Raw genomic sequence first — 24,952 nt, forward strand, 5'->3', positions numbered from 1 at the left:
GGGGTGGGGGGGAGCCACGAGGAGGAGCCAATCACCCTGCACCGGAGCCTTCAGGGCCGGTTCCCTCGGCGGGCGGCTTGTGAGAGAGTGTGTGCGCATCAGCGGGGATTTCTGTGATAGAGGCAGCCAGGTTCCAGAGAGGGAGAGCAGAGGAGGGGGAAGAACGAGAGGGGAGGAGAAAATTGGGGGTGGGAGAGACAGACGGAGAGAACAGCAGTGGGAGAGAGGGAAGAGAAGCGCCGCCAGGAGAGAGGGGGAGAGGGCGGGAGGGAGAGAGCCGGCGGAGGGGAGAGAAGAAAGGGAGAGCGAGCAGGGAGAGCGCAGGACGCGAGAGCCGCGGAGCCGGCGGGGCGCGCGCGGAGAGGGATGGGGTGAGGGCCGGGAGGCGCCTGCCGGCCAGCTCGGGGCGCGGGCGCGGGGGGGGGAGGGCATGGGGGCGGGGGCCGGGGGGGCGCGGGGCGGGGGCGGCGCCGCGGGGCCGAGCGGCGGCGGGGGCGCCATGGCGGCGCCGGGTTGCGGGCCCTGAGCGCCGCGGCGGCGGGGCGCGCACCATGAACTCGTGGGACGCGGGCCTGGCGGGGCTGCTGGTGGGCACGATGGGCGTCTCGCTGCTGGCCAACGCGCTGGTGCTGCTCTGCCTCCTGCACAGCGCCGACATCCGGCGCCAGGCGCCCGCGCTCTTCACCCTGAACCTCACGTGCGGCAACCTGCTGTGCACCGTGCTCAACATGCCGCTCACGCTGGCCGGCGTCGTGGCGCAGCGGCAGCCGGCCGGCGACCGCCTGTGCCGCCTGGCCGCCTTCCTCGACACCTTCCTGGCCACCAACTCCATGCTCAGCATGGCCGCGCTCAGCATCGACCGCTGGGTGGCCGTGGTCTTCCCCCTGAGCTACCGCGCCAAGATGCGCCTCCGCGACGCCGCGCTCATGGTGGCCTACACGTGGCTGCACGCGCTCGCCTTCCCCGCCGCCGCGCTCGCCCTGTCCTGGCTCGGCTTCCACCAGCTGTACGCGTCGTGCACGCTGTGCAGCCGGCGGCCGGACGAGCGCCTGCGCTTCGCCGTCTTCACGGGCGCCTTCCACGCGCTCAGCTTCCTGCTGTCCTTCGTCGTGCTCTGCTGCACGTACCTCAAGGTGCTCAAGGTGGCTCGCTTCCACTGCAAGCGCATCGACGTGATCACCATGCAGACGCTCGTGCTGCTCGTGGACATCCACCCCAGGTGAGGGGAGGGGGCGCGGGGAGGGCCCTGGGGAGGGCCATGGGGGACTCGGTTCCGGGAGGGCTCGTGGCAGGAGGAAAGGGGTCCCTGTGTTTCCCACCACCACCACCCCCCCCCCCCCACCATGCCCCAGCGTGCGACCTCGGGCAGGCCCCCTTGCCACGGTGCCTCCTTTCTTTCTTCGAAAAACTGAGGTGGGGGGAGGGCCCAATGCTGCCTGTCTTGAGACAGGTGCCTAGAACGTCCACCAAGCAGGGCCACCAAAAGCAGGGGTGACACAGTGTGTGCAGTTTTTGAAGCATCGGGGTAGAAAGCACAGAGTCAGCACTTCGGCCGGCTTCGGAGAGTCCTGCGTGTTTGTCGTTTTCACTTTAGAAAGCCTGCGGAGAGGGCAGTGATCTCTATTCACTGCTTGAATAGGTTCTAATCAGGCCCCGAGAGTGTGGCCTAGTCGCTTGAGGAGCCCCTCTAGAGCTCTCCCAGCAAGGAAGTGCTGCTCTTCTGGGTCTTTCTTCTCCCTGGGGTCGGGGGCGGCCGCTGTCTCCAGATCCCCTGTTGTGTGAGTCCTCAGGCTGCACCTTCCTCTGTGGGACCTTAAAGGAGCATCTGAGGGGCTCTAAGGGGACTGGAGGGGGGATCTTGCTCTTCCCGGACGGCACTGTCCCGTGTCTCCCAGACTTGGAGCCCAGAGGTCCCTGCAGAGGGAGAGCGTCACCCACGAGGCTCCTGGGACAAAACCTGTCCACACCGCCTCCACCGTCACCTGCCGCTGTCTCAGAAAGGCAGATCAGGGTGGGTGGCTCAGGTGCGGCTACGCCCTGGGAGCTCCTGCCATCCTTGGGAGCATCTCAGGGAGGGAAGGAGGAGACTCTCAGCTGAGGTGTCCTGAGCTCACCTTGGTTTTTATTATGAGAGTAGGAAACCAAGGAAGGAAACGGCTGGTGGTGTCTCTGATTTCTCTGCTGTTTTAGATCCCATCGTCCCAGGGAAGGACGGGCGCCCCCTCTGTCGCCCGGGTCCTAAGTAAGGGGGCTGTGGCTTCCAGACGGTGCGGAAAGTGAGGTAGACAGAGAGCTCCTAAGGGGGAGGGTTGCTGGGGACAGTGAGGGAGCTCCGTCCTCAGGGTGTGAATGCCCCTCCCCATCCAAGGGGAAGCAGGCTCGTGACTGAGAGGGGCCAGACTGGAGGTGTCAGTCTAAGCGAGGGCTCCTTCAGTGTGAGTTGTTTCTGCCCGTTGAGCCATAGAAAGAAAAGTCCTTAAACTTCACTGTGTCCGCACATACACAGGCATGCGTGTATGTATCCATTGCTCCCCCCTCCCCACCCCCCAGCATGGCCCTTCCGCATTACACGCTGGGCCAAAGCTTCTAGCCACAGAATCTTCCTTATGGAATCATTCACAGTATGTACATGTGAATGACCAATAGCACAGACACCAGGGCATATGAACCCATGTGTGCAAATGTGTGAGCTTCACTTACCCAATCGCATGTGGTCATGTGTAAACCGCGTGTCGAGCAGACAGGGCACCACATGTGCACATGTCCCAGGGGACATACATGCACACTGACCTGGGCTGACTCACTGCCTGTGTCTATTCATGGTTCAGTGTCGCTTAAGGAAATATTCTGCAGCCATAATTGCAGAGCTGTTCCCGTTCCGACCTCCTGGGGTGTGAGGACCTTGCTTTGGAAGGTGCATCTCTAGGGGACGGCTGGGTGACTCAGTCGGTGAAGCGTCTGACTCTTGATTTGGGCTCAGGTCATGATCTCAGGGTCTGTGGGATCGAGCCCTGTGTCGGGCTCTGCATGGAGCCTGCTTGGGATTCTCTCTCCCTCTCTCTCTGCCCTTCCCCATGTCTCTAAATAAATAAAGAAATAAATAAATCTTAATAAATAAAACTTAATTAAAAAAACAAACAAACAGGTGCATCCTTAGGACTTGGCCAGGGCTGTTTTAGATGCTGTAGGCAATGTTGTTGAACAATATAGATTCCCATAGCAGGGTCCCTAACCATGAGTCTAAGTAGAGGAGGGTTTGAGCCAGGAGAGGAATCTGTCCTTATTCAGACCAGTACAAATCCCATCCCTCCTGTCCCTCCATGTTCCAGAACAGGAGGGGCTGTGGCTCCTTTTTAGCCCATGCAGGATATAGGGCCATCTCCACTCTCGCAAACATTGCAGATCTGTCACTGACTCCAGGCTGCTGCTCTGCTCGCCTCCAGTCCCCTATGCTCTCTCTGATCCCCTCGAGGGGAACCTTGAACTCTTCTAAGCTCCAGGATGCTTTCAGAAGCTCCTACTTCTGATGCCATGGGGCCTGCAGGGCCAGCATTAATCCGCACTGGGGAAAGGAAGGGCTTCTGGGACAGGAATTGCCTTTGGCCAGTTCAGACAGGCCCCACTGGCTGAGGGCTGGCAAGAGGTTATGGCAGAGTGGGCAGATACGATGGCACTGTCCCTTCAATGAACCCAATCTGCCTTCTGTCCCCAGGTCCCCAGAGCAAGAGGGTAGGTAATGGGCCACAGAGGAGGGCAACAGCTTCCTGACACCTGATCCACAGGCTTCTTTCTTGGCATCTCCAAACTCTTCCTCACCACAAATGAGAAACTGTGCAGCTAGCGTGGTCTGATGGAGAAGGCTGCATCTAGAACCTCCAGGTCCTAGGCGCAAAGCCTCCAGAAATATCAGCCAAGCCTCCTGGGCTGGTTTAGTGCGGACAGCCAGGACACCTGGGGATCAGCAGAACCCGGGTTGCCTTATCTGGACGGCCAGGGCGGCAGGTGGAGGCTCCGCTCGCTGGAGGTTTTACTTAACCGCCACCACACTAATGGCCTCCTGGGACTTAATTAGGAAGGACCCATTTTCAATTCCCTGAGGCCCGGGTGACGTTTGTCAGGAAGCTCCCCAGTCGTGCCTGTTCTTCCCACAGAGTGTTTAACATAGCAGCAAGTGGCAGTCTGGACTCCTTTGTTTCCATACGGTCAAAAGGTCGGGGACCCTGTGTCTTAAATTAAATCTGTCCCAAGAGACATTTCCCACTCCTGTCTTTCTACCGTGGTGTCTCAAGTTGTGACATTCATAAAGCAATTAGGAATTCCTAATATTTATTACCTTCCTGGTCCCCTGATTGCTCAGTCTGTGTGGTTCTGTTCTCCCAGACCATAGCTCTGGACTAGCTGTAGCCGGTCCTGTCCCCCGTGCTGCCAGAGACTTGGGCTGTTCTCTGACGTGGGACATAGGTGGGGGCTGGGGCACCGAGGCTGGATCCCTGCATTTCCCCGTGCAGCTGAGGGCTGCCACTCGGCTAGCACAGGTCAGTGATTTCACAGAGCAGAATGTTGGTGAAGCATACTTATCCTCGTGGTCAGGGTCGGCCAACGGTCGGCTAAGTGCCAACTCTGGAAAGCGTCGGAGTTGGGGCATAAGACTGGCAAGGGCCTGCAGAGATAACCCCCACGGTGCCCTTGATTTTATAGGTGAGGAAATTGGGAGACCCAGGGAAGGAAGGTAGGGCACTTCCTAATTGAACAGATCTAGAACGTGGCTCAAGTCCAAACTTGTGCCCAGTTCTGCCCCTGAGATTTATGGGTGGGACAAAAGTGCCCATAGAGGCTCACAAACCATCTATATAAATATTTAGAAGTTCTAAATTAAGCTTACAAACTGTTAAATGAAATATGTTCTATCCTCCTACCTTGACAAGTGTACATTTATAACACTTTGCAAGCCTGGGTTCAAATTTAGAATTCTCGAGCTCCTTGGAGTTCAGCCTCGTACATGGCGGGGAGAGCTGGGCGGACTCCGAGCACACAGCCCCTGCCTCTCCTCCCCACCCCGACCCAGTACCGCAGGGAGCCTCCACTCCTCAGGCCCAGAGCCGGGCACGCATCTGGCATCGTCCACTCTTGTGAGGATGAATGGGCCCGGGGAGGAATGCTGGCACACATTCTGGACGCAGGATCAGGGCATCTGGGCAGGGAGTTCTGTGTTCCAGGTACGTGGGGTCCAGGTTCCAGGTACTTGGTCTAGAATGGATGCTGTGGGCTCTGGGTGGGCACATGAAGTCTGCATTTCATGAGAGGGGCGTCGTCCCTTCAATGTCCAGGACCCAGGACAGGGCCCCTTCGTGTGAGGTCTGAGGACACGACTTTTCGCACTAGTGTGCTGACCCCAGCCTCAAGGTCTGCTCCACCATGGCTCAGCCTGTCCCCTTGCCTTTTTTTTTTATTCTAAAAGCCCAGAAAACAAATCTGGATCACCCCGGGAGTACTCGGAGCGTGTGCTCAGGACCGACTCCAATTCATCTGGGGACCACCGAAGGCCCAGACCATTGTGCTGGGCATGGAGGTGTCTGGGACTGGAAGATTTCGGCCGTGACTTCCTCATTTACTCACTTTTCAGACATTACCTGGCTTCTCCATTCCCTTTGCCGTTTATTGAAGCCTCCTGGGAAGCAGCTCTCCGGCTCCACATGTCACAATGCTGGAGAGCCCATCTCTCTGTCACAAGGAAGCCCTGTGTCCTGTCGCAGCCCTCAGGAACCCCCACGCTGATGTACATGCTCGGACTCTGGGTGAATGCTCCTGGCCAGGGGAATCTGGGGCCCCTCAGAATCTGGAGATTCTGCCCACGAGTCTGAGGACTCCAGCCACTACCCCCGTGCCCAGGAATATCCGCAGAAGGCGTTAGTGTGGCGAGACACAGCTTGCTTCTTGCTCTGTGATCCGGTGGGGGTGCAGTGGGATCTGGGGGAGACACCCCAGGTCCTAGAGTCAGGAGGGCTGGAATGAGTCCCCATTATTTCTGTCCCAAACTCGCTGTGGGATCCTGGGCAGGGCATAAACCCTTCTGGCCCTCAGTGTCCTCATCTGCAAATAAATAAAACAATAGCTCCCAGGGCTATGAGATTTCAGGGAACTCAGTTTTGCAAAGCTATGGTGGGGAAAAAAATGAGAGCGAGAGCAGAATGATTTTATTATGTTGTTCTGGCCGGGCTGCTCTCCTACTGCGCTTAACAGTAATGATAAGCAAGAGGGTTGCCCTGCTGCCCTGCCCTCCTTCTCCTGCCATCCCCCGTCCTTCCCCAGAAATCGGGGGAGCTCCGAGCAGGGAGGATGGGTCTGTCCCCTTGCAGGGGCTCAGGGAAGCAGCCGTGTGGTTCCTGGCCAGGAGCGCCGGACTGGGCGTCAGCAACCAGGTTCTAGTTCTGTCTGCACCTCACTCTCTCATCAGGGTCAAGTCCCTGTCTTCTCTGAGCCTCACTTTCCCCATCCGTGAGCTGGGTTGGGTGGATGCGGGGATTTTCCGTACTACACGTGACTGTGTGACCGTGGAGTCTAGCCAGTCTGTCTCAGAGCAGAGACATGACCCGGCCCGCGTGGATGCTAACGGGAACCCAACATCCACCACAGACACCTACAGCCCGCCAGGTGCTAATGGCCAGGTGCCATTAGGACAGCAGCCACCGGGTTCCTGGAGGCCACAGAGGGTCACCGAGCCAGCATAAGAGTCAGGATCAGCTCACAGCCCCTCTGGCAAGCTTCTGGGTGCACCTGTTTCTGTCTCTCCCTCAAACAGGGCAGAAGGAAAACTTTTGCAGTGGGAGGGAGCCCTGTGATTTTGGAGTCTAAGGTAGTGCTAGAACATGGTAATTGTTCAGTAAACGTGCTGAATAGATACTCATCATGGTTAGCCCTTACTGAGTGCTTACTCTGAGTCAGGCACCGCCCTGGGTACTTTGTGGGTGTTCACCTCGAGAGGAGCCTATGAGATGGGTACTGTTATAACCGGCGTTTTAGAGATGAGGCAGCTGATGAACAGAGAGGCTGTGTGACTTGCCTACAGCCACACAGCAATGGAAGGGTGAAGCCTGGATCTGAACCCAGAAGTCTGGCCCGGGTGCTACATGCCTATTAGTGAGAGAGAACTCCCGGCTAGTGGAAGTTCTAGTTTCATGGCCTTACATCCATCGATGAGCCATGCTTTGTCCTTTAATAGGCTCAAGATTTTTAAGGCTCCCTTAAAAGAATCTGTTCTAGAGACAGGTTTCTGGCATCTCTTTTGAAGAAGTCACTTAAAAAAATAACGGAGACTCACTTTTCCTAAGATGTATGAGGAAATGTACACGTGTACGTACCTAACATATACTCACTGGGTGCTTTCTGGGTGTTAGATGTCGAGCTTTGAACTGGGGGCACCCACGGAAGTAACATGTCTGCAGGGTGCTTGCTGTTTAATTCTCCCTGCTGCCAAAGCTTTGCAGGAACAGATAAAAATTTTCCCCGTAGATTTTTACAGTGAACGGGAGTGACATTGATCATTCTAGCCTGTACAGTGTCCATTTTATTCCTCTGGGTCACTGCAATGCGTCCGTTTGTCCTTATGAAGGCCTCCAAAGCTTTGCCAACATCTGCTTTTCAGTGTTCCTCATGGGGTTAAGGCAGGATTATCTGGTGCCGCAGGGAGAGGGTAGACCGTCGGGGTCCTCAGCCCTGCAGCAGCGACCTCGTTTCCTCCGGGGGAGTACTGGAGGAAGCTCCTCACTCCTCCAGAGCTTGGTAGCTGGTGAGTCATTTCTGTCCCTGATCAATGGTGGCTCTGCTTACAGCTATTATGAGATCCCCCTTGGATAAATGAGGAACCAGGTTCAGAGAGATTGAGTGACTTCCCCAAGGCCACACAGCAGTGAGGGCGGAGCCGGGACTAGGACATCCAACCCACAGCTCTTTCATTCACTGGGGTTATTCCAAAGCATCTGCGAAATGGACAGCATCATCAGGGCCACAGATTGGAGGAGGGCCCAGCCCCGGTGCCACCCTCATTTATATGAACTTGGCGCTCGTTTTTTAGGGGATGCCCAGAATGCTCTGCTTCTCTCGTGGGGTGAGTATACCGTGATGGCTCAGGACATCTGGCTCAGGTCTCAAATCTCCAACGGTTCTCGAGTCAATTACGTGAACGTTTGGAGGGCAATACCTTAATATTGAAACAAACAGTCCTGTGTTATGGAGACTGGGCCAAACACATTGTGCCCTAGGGCGACCCTTGTCCCGCTTTGCTGAGTACTGACCGGGCTCTCCTAGGATGCAGGGCTTTGGGTGTTAGAATCAGGACATCCCAGACAGACCAAGATGAGTCGGTTACCTCACTGCACCCAGGCCTCCTGGGTAGGGACCTACGCTTTCTCTCCACACCCACCCATATCACGCACATGTCACAGGAGCCAGAGGACATTGGTAGGAGAATCTGCAGAGACCCACGTATAAATGGAAAGCGAGGCGATTAAGACTGACTGTTGCTCTGTGGCCTCAGGCAAAGTCCCCCCAGTCTTCCTGCCCCATGAGCTGTATTCTTCAGATTTTTCTGGATGAGATGATGCCCCGGGGCCTCCCTAGCGGTATGTGATGACCCTAACTACTTGGGAGGTGACACTCAAGGCTCCAGAGTCAGATGGCCTGAGCTCAGATCCTGCCATCCCCTAGGACGACCGACTGTCCTGGTTTGTCCTAGGTGGTGTTGGGGGGGGGGGGGGTTCCTCAGACATGGCACTTTCCGTCTTAAAACTGGGACAGTCCAGGGGCACCCGGGTGGCTCAGTCGGTTGAGCATCTGACTCCGGATTTCGGCTCAGGTCATAATCCTGGGGTCGTGGGATCGAGTCCGTGTCGGGCTCTGTGCTGAGTGTGAAGCCTGCTTGGGATTCTCTCTCTCTCTGCCCCTCCCCCACACTCGTGCCCATGATTGCACTCTCTCTCTCTCTCTCTCTCTCCAATTTAATCAATCAATCCATCAATTTAAAAAACTGGGACAGTCCCGATTACCCAGGACAAGCTGGTCACCCTACCACCACTACTCACCAGCTGTGTGATGTTGAGCAAGTTACTTATCTTCTCTGTGCCTCATTTCCTTATCCGAAAAGAAGGCTACCATTGTACCAGTCCTCCATTTCTAGAGACATTGTGAGCATCAAACACACTCAAGCACCTGAGCCTCCCTCACAGTGTCTGCAAAGGGCACGAATTAAAGACGCAAGGAACGTGGGTTGTTACTAACGTTGGTTGTTAGAAATGAGTAACGTGACTTAACAGTAATCATTTTTCAACCAGTGTGAAACCTGTACGTACCGAGCCAAACTCCAGTTCCCAGCTCCACATTCTGAGCCGAGGGGAAACAATCTTGCAAGAATTTCAAGGGCCTTCAATCCAGTCTAATGTGGAATTGCCCACCTGTGATCAGAAACAGGGCGAACAAGGGTTTTGATCCCGTGTTAAAATGATAGTCCTGGCCGGGGGCAGGGGAGGGTGCCCCGGCGTTAATGCTGCTGGGAACCTGGCTCGTGCACCTTCTCTCCGCACCTTGCTTTCCTTGAACACACTTGGCCTCGTTGTGGAGCCAGGTCACTGCAGCACGGGCCTGGACCTGCCAGGTTATTTCCACTTCCTGGGCAACTCTGTCCACGGTCTTCCTCCTTGCTCATTTTTGGAGTGATGTGATTTATTTCAAAAAGAAACGGTAGGAACACATGCCCACGTGGAGTGCCAGGGGAGGGGGCGTGGGAAACCCTGTGGCTGGCCTTGCCTTTCTGGCTCTCTGACGGTGGTAATGGACAGCTCGCTGTTGCTCATGAGTTACCCCGTGGCTGCAGGAAAGGGGTTACACAAACCACTTCTCTCAGCTGGCGTGAGATGTCAGTTCTCGAAAGGTCCTGGCGCAAGTGGAGTCAGGACCAGGGTGTGGTTGGAAGCATAGACAGCAGGCTCCCGATTCCATCCTCAACGCCGTGTCCCTCGTGGGGACAGTCTCTTGGCTTCACTGAAGGAATCAAGTGACTTCTCCTTCGGTGACCCCAGAACGTAGTGTCTGTGGCTCCAGGCAAGGCTGAGGCTCTTGATGGAAGAGGCAGGGCTGAAGACATGGCGGAAAGGAAGCCCCATGCCACACCGCATGCCCAGAGTCCAGGCCACCCCGGGTCGAAAGGACCAGCTTTGAGAAACATGGACGAGGGTTCAAGTCACGTCTCCACTTACCAGCTGAGCAAATCATTGGGCTTCTCTGAGTTCCTGCTCTTCCCTGTAAAACAGGGCAGGTAAAACACATCTGGAAGGATCTATGTTGGTAAAGACAAGAGTTAGAGATATTAATGGGGCGCCTGGGAGGCTCGGTCAGTTAAGCATCTGACTTCGGCTCAGGTCACGATCTCTCGGCTTGTGGGTTGGGGCCCCGCGTCGGGCTCTGGGCTGACAGCTCGGAGCCTGGAGCCTGCTTCGGGTTCTATGTCTCCCTGTCTCTTTGCCCCTCCCCCAGTTGCTCTCCCTCTCTCTCTCTCTCTCTCAAAAATAAATAAACATTAAAAAATTAAAAAAAAAGAATTAAGGATATAACTTAGAGAATATGGACTCTGGTGCTGGCATATTGCAGGTGATCGGTGAAATTTCATGAGGAATAGGGATGAGTTTATTTGCACGCGGGCACTGTGCTAATTGCTTTCTGTGCTTTCTGCGTTGAACGCCTTCATGCATCTGTGTGCTTTTTTGCATTCAAGTCTCAAAAGAGCCCTTGGTGGCATTCTATTATATTACTATGCCCATTTTACGGACGATGACCCTGAAGGCTTAGCAAGGTCACGCCCGTGTCCAAGGTCACGCGCCTGGGGCCAGGACTTGACCTCGGGTCTGTCTGGCTCCTGTCTGAGTCCCTGCACGCAGCGCCCGGCCTGTGTTTGCTAACAGCACGTCCTCTCGCCCCCTCTCGCGTGCAGTGTGCGGGAACGCTGTCTGGAGGAGCAGAAGAGGCGACGGCAGCGTGCCACCAAGAAGATCAGCACCTTCATAGGGACCTTCCTCGTGTGCTTTGCGCCCTACGTGATTACCAGGTGAGCCTGACCTGCGCGCCTCTCGCTTTGGAGGGCAAAGCCAGCATCCACGCGACCTGGAGCAGGCACCCGCCTCTCTCGGACTCGCGTTTCCAGAGAGTGTGTTGGGGGCGACACCCGGGACGGGTTTGGTGAAAAGGAGGGCATGCGCTTTGCCTCTTCAGCCTCCAGTTGGGGATGGTGACTCAGAACCAAAGGGGATGGTGGAAGAGTCTCCCCCTGATTCCCAGCTCACTCATCGTCTAACCCTTTGGCCTCGGCTCCGGCCCCAAGAGGCAGGAAAGGAAAGGAGAGGAGAGGACAGGGGAGGGGAATGGAGGGGAGGGGAGGGCAGGGGAGAATGGAAGGAGGAAAACGCCCTGCCCCGGTTGGGTTCCCGCTGCCCACTGCCCAGCCCCCAGGCATCCTCAGCCAGGACACCCTGGTCAACAGCAGGGGCCACATGCCGTCTGCTCTGCCACACCGGGGGTGTCCTGCTTCTGGTATGGGTGTTGTGAGCTGGTGACCTTCTCTCCCATTCACCGACCCACCCCCCCCACCCCCCACTGCTACCGGGGCGCGACACGCTGGCCTCAGGGCTGTGTGTACCAAAAGCCAGCCTGCTCGAGCTGCAGAATTTCCTTCCCGTGGTCTGGCCAGGGGGAGGAAAAAAAAAAAAAAAGTATCATCCAATCAATTTTGCACACTGGAGGGGGGAAAAAAAAAGCCCCAGGACTCTGTACCCAAAATGGCTTAACTACTTGAGAAGTTGACAATGAAAAAAGGGATTTTGATGTTTGAGTAGGAAGCGGATGTTGAGCCTGGGAAGTAGGATCTGTGCAGGTGTGTATGTGGGTGTGTGTGTGTGTGTGTGTGTGTGCGCGAGAGAGAGATTGGAAGAGAACACGGGCTAGCATCCCGGCATCCCCAGCTGGCAGGGACCTGGAAGGGACTCCCGGCCTCGCTGGCCCCCAGAGTGGGCTTGCCCACAATAGCCGGGTCTCCCCATTTCTCCCGTCCGTACTTCTACTGAGCTGATATCTGGTTCCCTGTGGTGCTGCCCGCTTTCTTTGGCCCAGGGGAGCATCTGTCCCCTCCTCTTACGGGTCCTGCCGATTTGCAGACAGTGCGCCTGCCCCCCACCCCCCACCACGGCAGTCCCCACCCTGTCTTCTCTTGGAGCGTCTTTCACTGTCTTCTCGCAGATGCTTCCTCTGGGCGAAATCTCGCTTTGAACGAAGGACCTAGGACCGTCTGCAGGTCTCTGGATAGGTCTGATCTAGGCAGAGCAGAGCCATCCATTCTTCCTTCTAGAACCGTCCACCAGACCGCAAGACTACCGACATCTTGTGTGGAACTCCCTTTGTGGGGGGGCCGCTCTATGCATCGTAGGGTGTTAAGGGCACCATGTCCCCTACTCACCCACTACTTCCCTCCTGCTCCCCAGTTTTAACAACTAGAAATGTCTTCAGACACGGCCCTGGGGATCAGCCTCCACCCTGGTGGAGAACCCTTGGTCTAGACACTCCACATCCAGCCAGGACGCCAGAGCTTGCGTAGATCAGGTTTTCCAGGGGACACGAAACCCAGGCTGTACCAGAGGTGGGAAGGTTTCTGTTGCTGTCCAAGGGCGGGGCCACAGCACGGTTCCCAGCCTGGGCTCTGGAACGTGCCCACTGGGTTCAAACCATAGCTCCACTCCTTCCTGCTGTGTGACCTTGGGCCAGTGATACCGCCTCTCTTTGCCTCCAGCCCCATCCAAGTGAGCGGTGCCTGCCTCTTAGGGTTGTTTTGAGGATTGATGGGATTTGAGCGTGGGCAGCACAGACCTGGCATGGTTGGTTGGCGCTCCCTCCCTCGTCCTTGGAGCCCCCCGCCCACCCCCGGGCCGACCTGGGACTGGCTGGTGCGTGCAGTGAGGGGATCAAATCCACTGTGGAGAGAGGCACCAGGAGGGGAGGGCAGGCAGGCGCCCCTCCTCTTAGATCCCACAGGAAAGGGGACCTGTGGGCTAATGACGGGAACTTGAACCCTCAGAGGAGAATAGGTAATGTGGCTCCAACTTTAAACTATTGGATTTTTCTCTGGCTTAATCTCATTTCCCAACAAAATTTTCCTTTTTTCTGATTATAGCTCGGTTGCTCTAATGGTGCCCAGAAAATAACGTTTCAGTAAAGTTGATGGTAGATTCGCAACGCAATATGCTCCCTCCAAATGGATTTGATGCACTTGGGATTTTTAAAAATATTCACAGAACCGTTCATCCTTGATGGGGATGAATGGCAACGTACTAAGGAGAAAAAGCTATGCCGAGAAAACCTCGCAAATACAAGATAGGGCTCTGGTGAAGCTACCCTCAGCCCCCCTATCTCCATCTACCCAGCTGTTGCCTTTCTTTCTTTTTTGGGGAGGTGGTAAATTTTAATTTTATTTGTTTGTTGAGTTATAAGTAACATGCCGTGCTGTATTCGTTTCACGTGTGTAATGATTCAACAATTGTGTACATTACTCAGTACTCGTCACGACAAGCGAACTCTTTTTTTTTTACATTTTTTTTAATGTTTTTATTTATTTTTGAGACAGAGACAGACAGAGCGTGAGCGGGGGAGGGGCAGAGAGAGAGGGAGACACAGAATCGGAAGCAGGCTCCAGGCTCCGAGCTGTCAGCACGGAGCCCGACGCGGGGCTCAAACCCACAGACTGTTGAGATCATGACCTGAGCTGAAGTCGGACGCTTCACCGACTGAGCCCCCCAGGCGCCCCACGACAAATGAACTCTTGATCCCCTTTATCTGTTTCATCCGTCCCCCCACCTGCCTTCCCCCTGGCCACCACCACTTTGTTCTCTGTACCTACGTGTCTGGTTTTTTTTTTGGTCTGTCTCTTTTTCCCTTGGTTTCTCCTTTTGTTTCTTAAATTCCACACATCAGTGCAATCGTGTAGTACTTTTCTCTCACTGACTTATTTCACCTAGCACAATGCCCTCTAGATCCATCCACGTTGTTGCTAATGGCAAGGTTTCATTCTGTTTTATGCTTCAGTGATATTCCATTGTACGTGTATATGGCCTCTTTCTCCATTCGTCGATCGATGGACACTTGGGCTGCTTCCTTATCTTGACTATTGAACCTATAATGCTGCTATGAACGGGTGTTCATATATCTTTTCCAATTAGTGTTCTCATTTTCTTTTTTTTTAATTTTTTTTTTCAACGTTTATTTATTTTTGGGACAGAGAGAGACAGAGCATGAACGGGGGAGGGGCAGAGAGAGAGGGAGACACAGAATCGGAAACAGGCTCCAGGCTCCGAGCCATCAGCCCAGAGCCTGACGCGGGGCTCGAACTCACGGACCGCGAGATCGTGACCTGGCTGAAGTCGGACGCTTCACCGACTGCGCCACCCAGGCGCCCCTCATTTTCTTTGGGTAAACACCCAGTGGTGAGATAACTTGATCAAATGGTACTTCTCTTTTAATGTTTTGAGGAACCTCCACAGTGGCTGCACCAGTTCAGTGCACGAGGGTTCCTTTTTCTCCACATCCTCGCCAACACTTGTTGTTTCTAGTCACTTTGAGTTTAGCCATTCCGACAGGTGTGGGGTGATTCCTCATTGTGCATTTCCTGATGCATTTGCATTTCCCTGATGATGGGTGATGTTGAGCATTTTCTCACGTGTCTATTGGCCATACGTGTATCTTCTTTGGAAAAAAAAATGTCAAGTCAGGTCCTCCGCTCGTCTTTTTATTAGGTTAATTGTTCTTCGTGTGTTGAGCTATAGAAGTTCTTTATATACGTTGAATGTTACCCCTTTTCAGATATGCCATTTCCAGACATCTTCTCCCGTTCCCTAGTTGCCTTGTCATTTTGTTGATGGTTTCCTTTGCCGTGCAGAAGCTTTTTATTTTGGTGTGGCTCCAAGAGCTTAATTTTGCTTTCGTTTCCCTTGCCAGAGGAGACAGATCTAGAAAAGTGTTTCCGTGGCTGATGTCAGAGACATTACTGCCCGTGTTTTCTTTTAGAAGTTTTATGGTTTGAGGTCTGACATTTAGGTCTTTGATCCATTTTGAGTTTATTTTGGGGTATGGTGTAAGGAAGCGGTCCGGGTTCATTCTTCTGCACGTGGCCGCCCAGCTTTCCCAGGACTGTTCGTGGCAGGCACTATCTTTCCCCCGCTGTCACCACCCTATCCGGCTCCTGTCTTGGCTTTCTTATAGGCACAAAGGAGCCATCCTAAGCAAACCTCATCCAATATGCAAACATACCCTCATTTCATTTTGACACACATTTTTTCCGGCACCTTCTCTGTGCGCAGTGTATAAAAGGCCCTGCAGAGGAGGCATGGGTTGGTGCGGTCCTGCAAGAGATGCCCTCTGAGGGGACATTGACCCTGTAGACATGGCCCTCGTACCCAAACAGAACACCATGTCATGTCATCTGATAGGGACAGGGTCCAGTGGCTCTCCTGGAGGGAGCTTCCTGGACCAGGCTTGTGAAGTGGGCTCGGCTATGCAGGAGGGACAATCCAAGCAGAAGGGACAGCATGAGGCAGTTAGAGCCCTGTGTAGGGTCCACCAGTCACAGGTCCTTTTAGAGCACTTGAACATGGCCTGTCTGAATTGAGATGTACCGTAGGTGTAAATGCATATTGGGTTTCGTGGCTTGGCATGAGCATACATACGCTTGTTTGTACTGATTCCATAGTGAAATGGTGATATCTGGGATAAAATACACAGTTAAAATTAATTTTACCTGCGTCTTTTCCCACCTGTGGCTTGCCTTCTCTTCCTATTGAATAGCACTGGTCTGTAGTCAGGGAGGTCTGGGGTATGAAGTGTGTCGATGACCTTCCTCCCAGCACCCTCTTTCCCTTGACCTCTGGCTGCTCTTATCACTCATCCTTCACTGACCAGGAACCCCCTGGGATCTCCATTCCTGATGCCCTGCACGAGTGTTCAGAACTCGCTGCCTCCCTTCCCTCCACGGTCAATGTCCTTCTCAGTATCAGAGTTTATCTAGGAGCGTATACAGAGTGGCCACATCACTGTGACCCTCCACCAAGACAGGTGCACTGAGGCAGGGGCTTTTGGAGGGCCTGAATGAGGGGACATATCCGACCCCAACCAGGGGTGTCAGGGGAGTTTGTGGCTGGCAGATCCTCATGGTTAGTCCCCCTGAAGTTACACCCCTCTTGGAACCACCTACCCCCTCCTCACCCCTCCCCTACATCCCTTCTGTGACTGAGGGGAGAAGAGATTCTGGTGAGATGCATTGTGTTGATGGTCACTGGAGGTCCCAGGCACACCCCAGGGGGATGGACATACGCCAATGTGCTCATCACACGTAGGGAGCTCTCTGGGCTCTAGGCATCCGGGCATGGCCAGGGTCCCATCAGAACTACATTTCCACTGTCAGATGTCCACACAGCCACACGGGGTGCGGTGGGGTCGGAGTGGGGCAGGATTCACTCTCATGCTCACTCCCAGAGAACCTGCCCCAAAGTGTCCCATGTTACTGAGGGTCCGGGCCGAGAACCACGCGTGGATTGCCTGCAGAACTCAATGGCTGGTAGGGAATACGTCAGATAACCCATGCAGGGAATGAAGCGGAGTCTATCCCCACCAACACTGGCATGGAGGTTTGCTAGTGCTTCTGGGGGCGACTGATTCTTCTGTTCTTCGCAAGCTGGTTTCCAAGTGTAGACTCGAGCCCCCGTCTCGGAAGAAGCTGAAGACGGGCCCTGCTCTGGAAATGTAGTTGAGAATTTAACTTCTCACAGGAAATGATGCCTTATGGAGAACCTAGAGCCGTGGGTACTGGAAGTGGAAGGTCCCTTCGTGGGCATCTCATCCAGGGAGCATAAGCCGGTGACACCTTGCAGGCCAGCTGGGACCAAGCGTCGGTGGCCAGCCTGAGCATGTGTTGAGAGGCACCGTGAAGCCGGGCTGGGAGTGGCGGGGGCGCGCAGGGAAGGAAGGTCTCCCTTGCCTGAGGAGGTGAGACACGGGCTGTGCCGTCTTCAGTTCCTAATCTGGCACGGTGGTTTGCCAACTTGGAGATTAGAATCGCCAGGTGTGGCTCCTGGCATTGGTGGTTTCAAAATCTCCTAGAAGATTCCAGTCATGAGTGGTGTTGAGAACCACAGCGCCAGTTCTCTCTCTCTCTCTCTCTCTCTCTCTCTCTCTCTCATGCACACACACACACACACACACACACACACACACACACTTCACCCAGGAGGAAACCAAGGACAGGGTTGCAGGGGGGCAGTTGCATTGCCTAGAGTCTCACACTGAGTCAGTGGTGGGGCTGGGCTTCCAACCTCAGTGGGCTGTCTACCAGCTCTTCGAGCTCTCAGAAAGGTCCTCCCCTGCTTCTCACTCACGTCTGTGGCTGTGGCAGAGAAGTGCCTGGCACGCAGACATGGCTCCGTGAGCCCCTGCCCCAGAACCCTCTTACCCACCAGGGGTAGATTACCAAGGCTTGTCAATGACTGTGTTGTATAAGGACCCTCCAGACAAACAGACAAGTAGAATAGATAATAGGTAGATAGATAGATAATAGGTAGATAGATAATAGCTAGATAATAGATAGATAATGATAGATAGATAATAGATAAATAATATATATAGATAGATAATAGATAGATAATAGGTAGATAGATAATAGATAGATAATGATAGATAGATAGATAGATAGATAATATATAGATAATATATAGATAGATAATAGATAGATAATAGATAGATAATAGGTAGATAATGACAGATAGATAGAGAATATATAGATAATATATATATATGTATATATATATAGATAGATAATAGATAGATAATAGGTAGATAATAGATAGATAGGTAGATAGATAATAGAGAGAGAGAGAGGGACAGAGACAGAGAGAGACAGAGAAAAAAAGAGTCTGAGAAGTCCCACAATCTGCCCTCTGTAAGCCGGAAACTCAGGAATGCTGGTGTGTGTAGCTCAGCTTGAATCTGAAGGCCCAGCCAACTGGGAAAGCTGATGGTATAAGTCGTGGTCCAAGGGCTGGACCAGGTCCAAGGGCTGGAGAAACTGAGCTAAGACATCTCAAGTCAACCAGTGGGGCAGGGGGAAACCAGGGGCGAATTCCTCTTCCCTCTGATGCTGGCTCTATTCAAGTCGTCAACGGAATGGCTGACGACCACGCAGTTGGGGAGGGCAATCTGCTTAGATCTCTCCTGGATTATGCTCTGCTTCCCTCCTGTGCATGGAAATAACAGTCAAAGCCACTGAGGCAGTAACTGGCTGACCGTGTGGAATCCAGAGGAAAAGAACCAGCCCCGTGTCTCTGAGAATAATCCCGTTAAGTCCCTGCTCTGTGCCTGGGGCTGTGCCATCCTTCGTGCCTCGACAACCTCCTCATTTCAAGATGAGGCTACTGAGGCTCAGACGGGAACTAGCCTTGCCTGGCAATGGACCCGGCCAGGGTTCCAGCTCGGGTCTGCCTGAAACCAAAGCTTGTGCAAAGCCTCACGCCGCACTGATCTGCTTCTCTTCTGGGAACATGGTGGTTCCCACTCTGCTCCCATAAGGCTGTAGGAAGGCACTCTGTGCCTTGACCCACTCAGAACCATAATGGTGCAGTTTTGGAGATGATTGGGAGCAAGCCATTCGAGTGTCACTTAAACCCGACGTTGAGCTGCTCGCTGAGACACTAATGTTTCCCACCACTGCAGTGACTGTCCCGGTGGCCTGTCTTGCTACTTTCACCCATTCCAGCCTTACAAGTGAGGACACGTGCAAGGGTTCAGGTCAACATCAGGACCCCTGTGGTGAACCCCGGGAGCTGGCGGAATTGGAACACTGGAGAAGAGAGGGGGCTTCTGCTGTGACCTCTGCCACCTTTTTGAGTTGATCAAGATCTGGTGGGCTGGGAGGGGGTCCTTCTCTTTGTCCCCAGTTAGTCACATCCGCCTGATAACTTTCTCAGGTAAGAAAGCATCAGTCTTGAGTCAAGAACCATTCGGGTCTTCAAATAGGTTCTCAGGCTTCCCTTCTTGGAGAACACAAAGTCTTTATAACGGCACCTGTCACCTGTCATTGGACACCTGTAATGCACCCAGGAGATACCAATGCCTACCTGGTTGCACCTAGTTCAGCTCTCCTGCAAGGTAAGCGCTAGAATCCTTACCTTACAGAGGTTCAGAGAGGTGAGATGAGTTATCTATGGTCACAAGAGTAGCCGCTGGCAGAATCAAGGGTTAAAGGTCAGTGTCGAGCCTATTGGCAATAATTTAGCCTCGCAGCCATGCTACATGTCCAGAGCCTGGGGACCAGGCAACTGGAAATACAGAGATGGCCATTTGCAGGGTGGGTACCCATCTAACTTCCTATACCCAAGCACTTCGGTGTGAACCCGGCGTAGCACCTACAGCACCCATAGGTGAAGACAGGTAGGCACGTGAGACCTTTCGCTAGAAGAAGTGGTGGGTTTGCATGGAGTCACCTCTGACCTCCCACACGGCTGACGGCAGCTTGGGTAGACCTAGACTAGGACCCAGAGGCCATCAGCTCTGGCAGCGGGAGCCATCAGTAGACTTGGTTGGCACAGTGCCGGCTGTGCAGCAAATACCTTTCAGAAAGACAGGTCCCTGAACTGTACCAACCGAAGAGCCACTCGCACCTGTACCTTGGAGCATGTCGGATGACCGTGGAAAACACTTGGAAATCTCCACCTTCACTCTAAATAGGAGTCACTACCTTCTTTTTTTAAAAGTTTTTTTAACGTTTATTTATTTTTTGAGACAGAGAGAGACAGAGCATGAATGGGTGATGGTTAGAGAGAGAGGGAGACACAGAATCTGAAACAGGCTGTCAGCACAGAGCCCGACGCAGGGCTTGAACTCACGGACCGAGAGATCATGACCTGAGCCCAAGTCGGACGCCTAACCGACTGAGCCACCCAAGCGCCCCCACTACCTTCAAAAACAGACACTGGCTCTTGTGTCCCTCAAAGCCCTGCTAGGTCACATTTGACTTTTTCCAAGTGTTTGAGCAGAGTCTGAAGATCGGCAACAGATTCTCGTCCAAAAGCTCTAATTAAATTTTTCTGAATTAAAATTCACATGTCTAGAAGCATTTGTAAGGCTATTATCTTTGCAGCAACATATGCTTAGAAACGATTATGGCTGTCCCAAGTCACCAGCGTGGGGCTTTGAAGCATTAGTGGATCTGACAGCACCATTGTTGTGGCTTTTCAAAGTCATGGAATTATGTAGATAGCAGAGGGGTTTAATATGCAGTTGGTTGTCCAGTGTTAATACTCTTTTAATAAAATGCCTTCCGTTCTCATGTCTCACGAAAATGTAAAGTGTCAGCTTCTTACTTACAGGTCTTCAAAGTACACAAACCAAGTTCTCCAGACCTGAGGCTGGCTTCCCAAAGAATGTTGTGAGGCCCGTGTTGCTTTTGGTGCCCAGTGTGCATGTGTGTGTGTATACACGTGTGCGTGTGCACACAGCAGTGGGGGCAGGAGAGATGATGGAGGCATGTAAGATAGAAAGAGAGGGTGCCAATTTACCACCGATTTCATTTTTTATGTCCAATGATATTTTATTTCTGTTTTTGCTTTTTAATTGTATTTAAATCCAAGTTAGTTAGCATATAGCATAATAATGGTTTCAGGAATAGAATTTAGTGATCCATCACTTACATACAACACTCAGTGCTCATCCCAGCCAGTGCCCTCCTTAATGCCCATCACCCGTTTAGCCCGTCCCCTCAACCACCTCCCCTCTGGAACCCCCAGCTAGTTCTCTGTTATTTAGCAAACTGGTAGAACTGATACGTGAATTCAACAAAGTCTCAGGATATAAAATCAACATACAGAAATCAGTTGCATTTCTACACACCAACAACGAAGCAGCAGAAAAAGAAATCAAAGGATGGGTCCCATGTACAATTGCACCCAAACCCAGAAACTACCTAAGAATAAACCTAACCAAAGAGGTAAAAGATCTGTATGCTTAAAACTGTAGAAAGCTTATGAGAGAAATTGAAGAAGCCACAAGGAAATGGAAAAACATTCCATGCTTATGGATTGGAAGAGAAAATGTCTGTACTACCCGAAGCAGTCTAGCAACACCAGCATTCTTCGCAGAGCTATAACAAACAATTCTAAAATTTGTATGGAACAGAAAAGACCCCGAATAGCCAAAGCCAAGTTGAAAAGGAAAACCAACGCCAGAGGCGCCACAATTCCGGACTTCAAGCTGCATGGCAAAGCTGTCATCATCAAGACAGTGTGGTACTGGCACAAAAACAGACAGATCAGTGGAACAGAATAGAGAACCCAGAAATGGACCCCCAAATGTATGGTCAGCCAATCTCTGACAAAGCAGGAAAGAATATCCAATGGAATAAGGACGGTCTCTTCAGCAAGTGGTGCTGGGAAAACTGGACAGCGACAGACAGAGGAATGAACCTGGACCGCTTTCTTACACCCGACACAAAATAAGCTCAAAATGGAGGAAAGAGCCAATTTACCACGTGAAGTGTGAGAGTTGAAGGTAAAGGTCTTTGACGGTACCCTGGAGCGGGGTCCAGGAGGTGGGAGGGGCAGCCTGGCACCAGGCAGGCACCTGGTCCCTGGCGCCCACAGCCCCGGCTTCAAATCCTGGTGTTTCCACGTCCAGGCCGTGCGGACTGGCGCATCACTTTGCCGTGGCTCCTCCTCTGTACCGTAGGGGGAGCACTCTCAGGGGCTTGAGGCAGCGTTTGTGAAGTGGCTATCGAAGCACTGAGCCCTGGGGGACCCAGAAGTGTTGCCGGGCCTACAGCTGCCCGTATTACTGTTCCTATCCTCACCCCAGAACTTGGTTTCTTTGGGGACTCTCATTGTCGAGCAGAATTGAGACATTGGTCTCTCTGGGCGTCCAGAGAATGGAGTTCTGGCAAATGTACCCCCATCCTCCTTCCAGAGGCGGGGACTGGCCCGGATGCTGGGTGGGGGTGGGGCCTGCAGGGGAGGGATGAGAGGGGAGGGCTTCCAGCCCTAGGCTGTGACAGCCAGGACAGAGACCTGCCAGTGACCCCGATCAGAGAGTTTGTTGCCAAGAGAGAAGAGCGTGGCTCCCAGGAAGAATCCCTCACCCCCTGCAACAAATGCAGAACAAAGGGGTGTAGAAGGGGGGCCGGGCACATTGGACCGGTGGAGGCGGGGGATCTGCGGGGATCTGCTCTGCAGTGCCCTGAGTCAGAAAAATACACATCTCTGTGCTGTGCTTCCGAGTTGTGAACGGCCCCACCCTGTAGCATTTCACACCTCCCACCATCCTGGCAGTGCCGGGATGCCCCCAGGAGCTCACCGAGCAACTCTGACCCGACCTGCCTCAGAGTCGCCTGGAACCCTTGGAAAAGCAGATTCCTGGCCCCCTTCCCCTCTCCTCCCCCTGCCCTGCTGATGAGAGTGTGCGCTCTCACCCCAGGGGACATGCACAAGGAACTGTGGCTCTGGGAGCAGGCCTGGGTGCATTTTGAGCAGAGAAGCATAAATGTCTCCCCCTGCACAGGGTCTGCTGGCAGAGGTCTTTCTGGTTCACACCCCAGACAGTAAGTACGTGGAGAGTCACTTCGGTGCTTAACGGAAGGTCAGGGGCTGGGGGCAGGAGGCTCAGAGAAGAGGCAGTGCCCTCACGGTTCTGTAACCCCGGCATCCACCTTGCTGCACACGGGGCTCTAGGACTGGGGTGGGGGCTCGGTGCCACGTTGTGCTGTTAAGGGCAACAACAACCAGTCCTGCTTCACAGCCTCCTACATACCCATGGGCTTCCTCAGGCTACCATTAGCCGAGTGGCTTAAACGATAGAAATGCATTGTGTCAGTTCCAGAGGTTAGAAGTTCAAGATCAAGGTGATGGCAAGGTTGGTGCCTTCTGAGGCCAGGGATGAGGGAGAGTTTGTTCCAGGGCTCTCCCCTGGCTTCTGGGGGTCTGCTGTCAGTCTCTGGCGTTCCTTGGCTTAGAGAAGCATCACACAATCTCTGCCATCATCCTCACATGGCCTTCTCGCCGTGTGCATCTGTGTCCAAGTTTCCCCCTTTTATAGGGACACCAGGCACCCTGGGTTAGGGGCCTACCTGACTCCAGTCTGACCCCATCTTAACTGATTACATCTGCAACAACCCCATTTCCAAATAAGGTCACATTCTGAGGCATTGGGGGTTAGGACTTCAGCATATGAATTTGGGGGAGAGAATTCAACCCAGGAGGTGATATAACAAAGGGAAACAAAGGACTGCTTTGCACCTGAGCCCAATAAGCCCTAAACTCGGGGCTCGTGGGTCAGAGCTGTCGGTAGGGGCAGGAGAGGGGAGTTCAGTAATCCCTCACGTGGATTTTTCGTTCACTAAAGAGGGAAGAGGCAGAGCATGGCAGGAACCTTCTAGCACGCAGTGACCTTGCCCACGAGGAGAATCTGACTGATCAGAACTGGCAATCTCCCTCTCCTGGAGGGGAGGGCGCTCGGAGGGGGTGAGCGGAGCTAGACTTGGTATAAGATGGGCTGGAGGATTCCCTCTGTAAAAGGTCAGCTGGAGGGAACCACGTGCTATCCCCGCCCAGATCTAGAATTAGAAAGAAGCAGTTGTGGCAATGTGGAAATCCTTGCCCCTTCTCGGTCCCCTCAAACGAACGGAGACTTGGAACTGTCAGAGCTAGGTCCGAGCAAAGCTAGCCACAGCAGGTGCACAGCGTGGGGCGGGGGGGGGGGGGGGGGTCCCATGTGCACAGGAAAGGCAGGAAGTGGGTCAGCCAGCCACACCCAAGCACGGAAGGGGTATCCCCACTTCAGGCTGGCCCAGCAGCCACACCAGAGCAGTGTCCAGGCCTGTGCTGATCCAGAGCATCTCTTTGCCCGGAGGCCCTGACAAGGACCACGCACTGGCTTTTCGGAACAGGAGTCATTGTGTGTACTGTGGACGGGGGCAAGTGACGAGGTTCTGGGGAGCGCGTAACCGTGGAGAAGCGGTCCCGGGGCTGGGAGAGATGCAGAGCTCATCGGGTCCAGTCTGCGGGGCTGGATCTGAATCCCAGCGTGGCCTTTAGTCAGGACTTGGGCAGCCGTAGAGTGGAACCGGGTTTCGCTGGCTCTCTGAGCCTTGATTTCCTTGTCTGTAAAATGGGAATAATGATACCTCCTACAGGACACAGGATACAGGATAATTGTAAGAGGAGAGATTGTGCACATCAGTTGTTTTGCTCAAAGTAGACACTCAGCTGGCAATGATTATTACTGAACCAGGCAGAGGGTTCAGACTTCGCATAAAATCTCCGAGAAGCGATTGAAGTAGATTTTATCTCTTAATTATCCAGTGGTGAAATCTTATGTTGCCCTGAATAGTTTTAGCCTGTGAAATCTACAAAGCCTGCAAATAATAATGTTGCCATTCTTGCCCGATGGTTTAATGATACTTGGCTCTTTCAAGAATCCTCTCGGGAGGGCCAGGGATGCAAAGAACTGAATTCAGCGACACAGAGAAGAGCAGACATTTTGGAAAGGCCATTTGGCCTTGGGTAGCGACAATGTGTTGGCATTCAGCTATTCCATTGTCATTATTAGGTGTGAATTCTAAATTGAGGGTTTTTGTCCCCTTCAAGTCCTCACTTCCCAAAATAGGTTTCTTAAAGTACAGATTTCCCAAATGCTAACAGCTCCATTTCCCCGTTCGGGCTAACAAGGACATGAGCAGAAACGAGGCCACGTCCCCCCATGAGGTCAGAGAGCAAGGGTAGCCAATGGCGCCAGAAACAGGAGGCCAAATGGGGGGCTTCAGACGGGCTCGTTAAGGGGCTGTTCAAAAAAGGGGCATTGCACAGGAGGCTCAAATCCCACCGGCTTTCTCCTCCTT

The 24,952-nt window shown here is 53.4% G+C and overlaps 1 protein-coding gene across 1 annotated transcript in view; it reads left to right on the top strand.

The window, feature by feature from the left end:
- The first annotated feature begins 445 nt into the window (after nucleotides 1-445).
- The window catches only part of GPR26 (G protein-coupled receptor 26), a 28,459-nt gene continuing 3,952 nt past the window's right edge, over nucleotides 446-24,952 (top strand). The window contains exons 1-2 of the mRNA XM_045439147.1: nucleotides 446-1,219; nucleotides 10,979-11,092. Coding sequence (XP_045295103.1) covers nucleotides 552-1,219; nucleotides 10,979-11,092 — 782 coding nt within the window. The 5' untranslated portion in view covers nucleotides 446-551. The remainder of the gene's footprint in view (nucleotides 1,220-10,978; nucleotides 11,093-24,952) is intronic.

This window comes from Leopardus geoffroyi, chromosome D2 (genome assembly GCF_018350155.1).
Source record: "Leopardus geoffroyi isolate Oge1 chromosome D2, O.geoffroyi_Oge1_pat1.0, whole genome shotgun sequence".
Lineage (NCBI taxonomy): Eukaryota > Metazoa > Chordata > Mammalia > Carnivora > Felidae > Leopardus > Leopardus geoffroyi.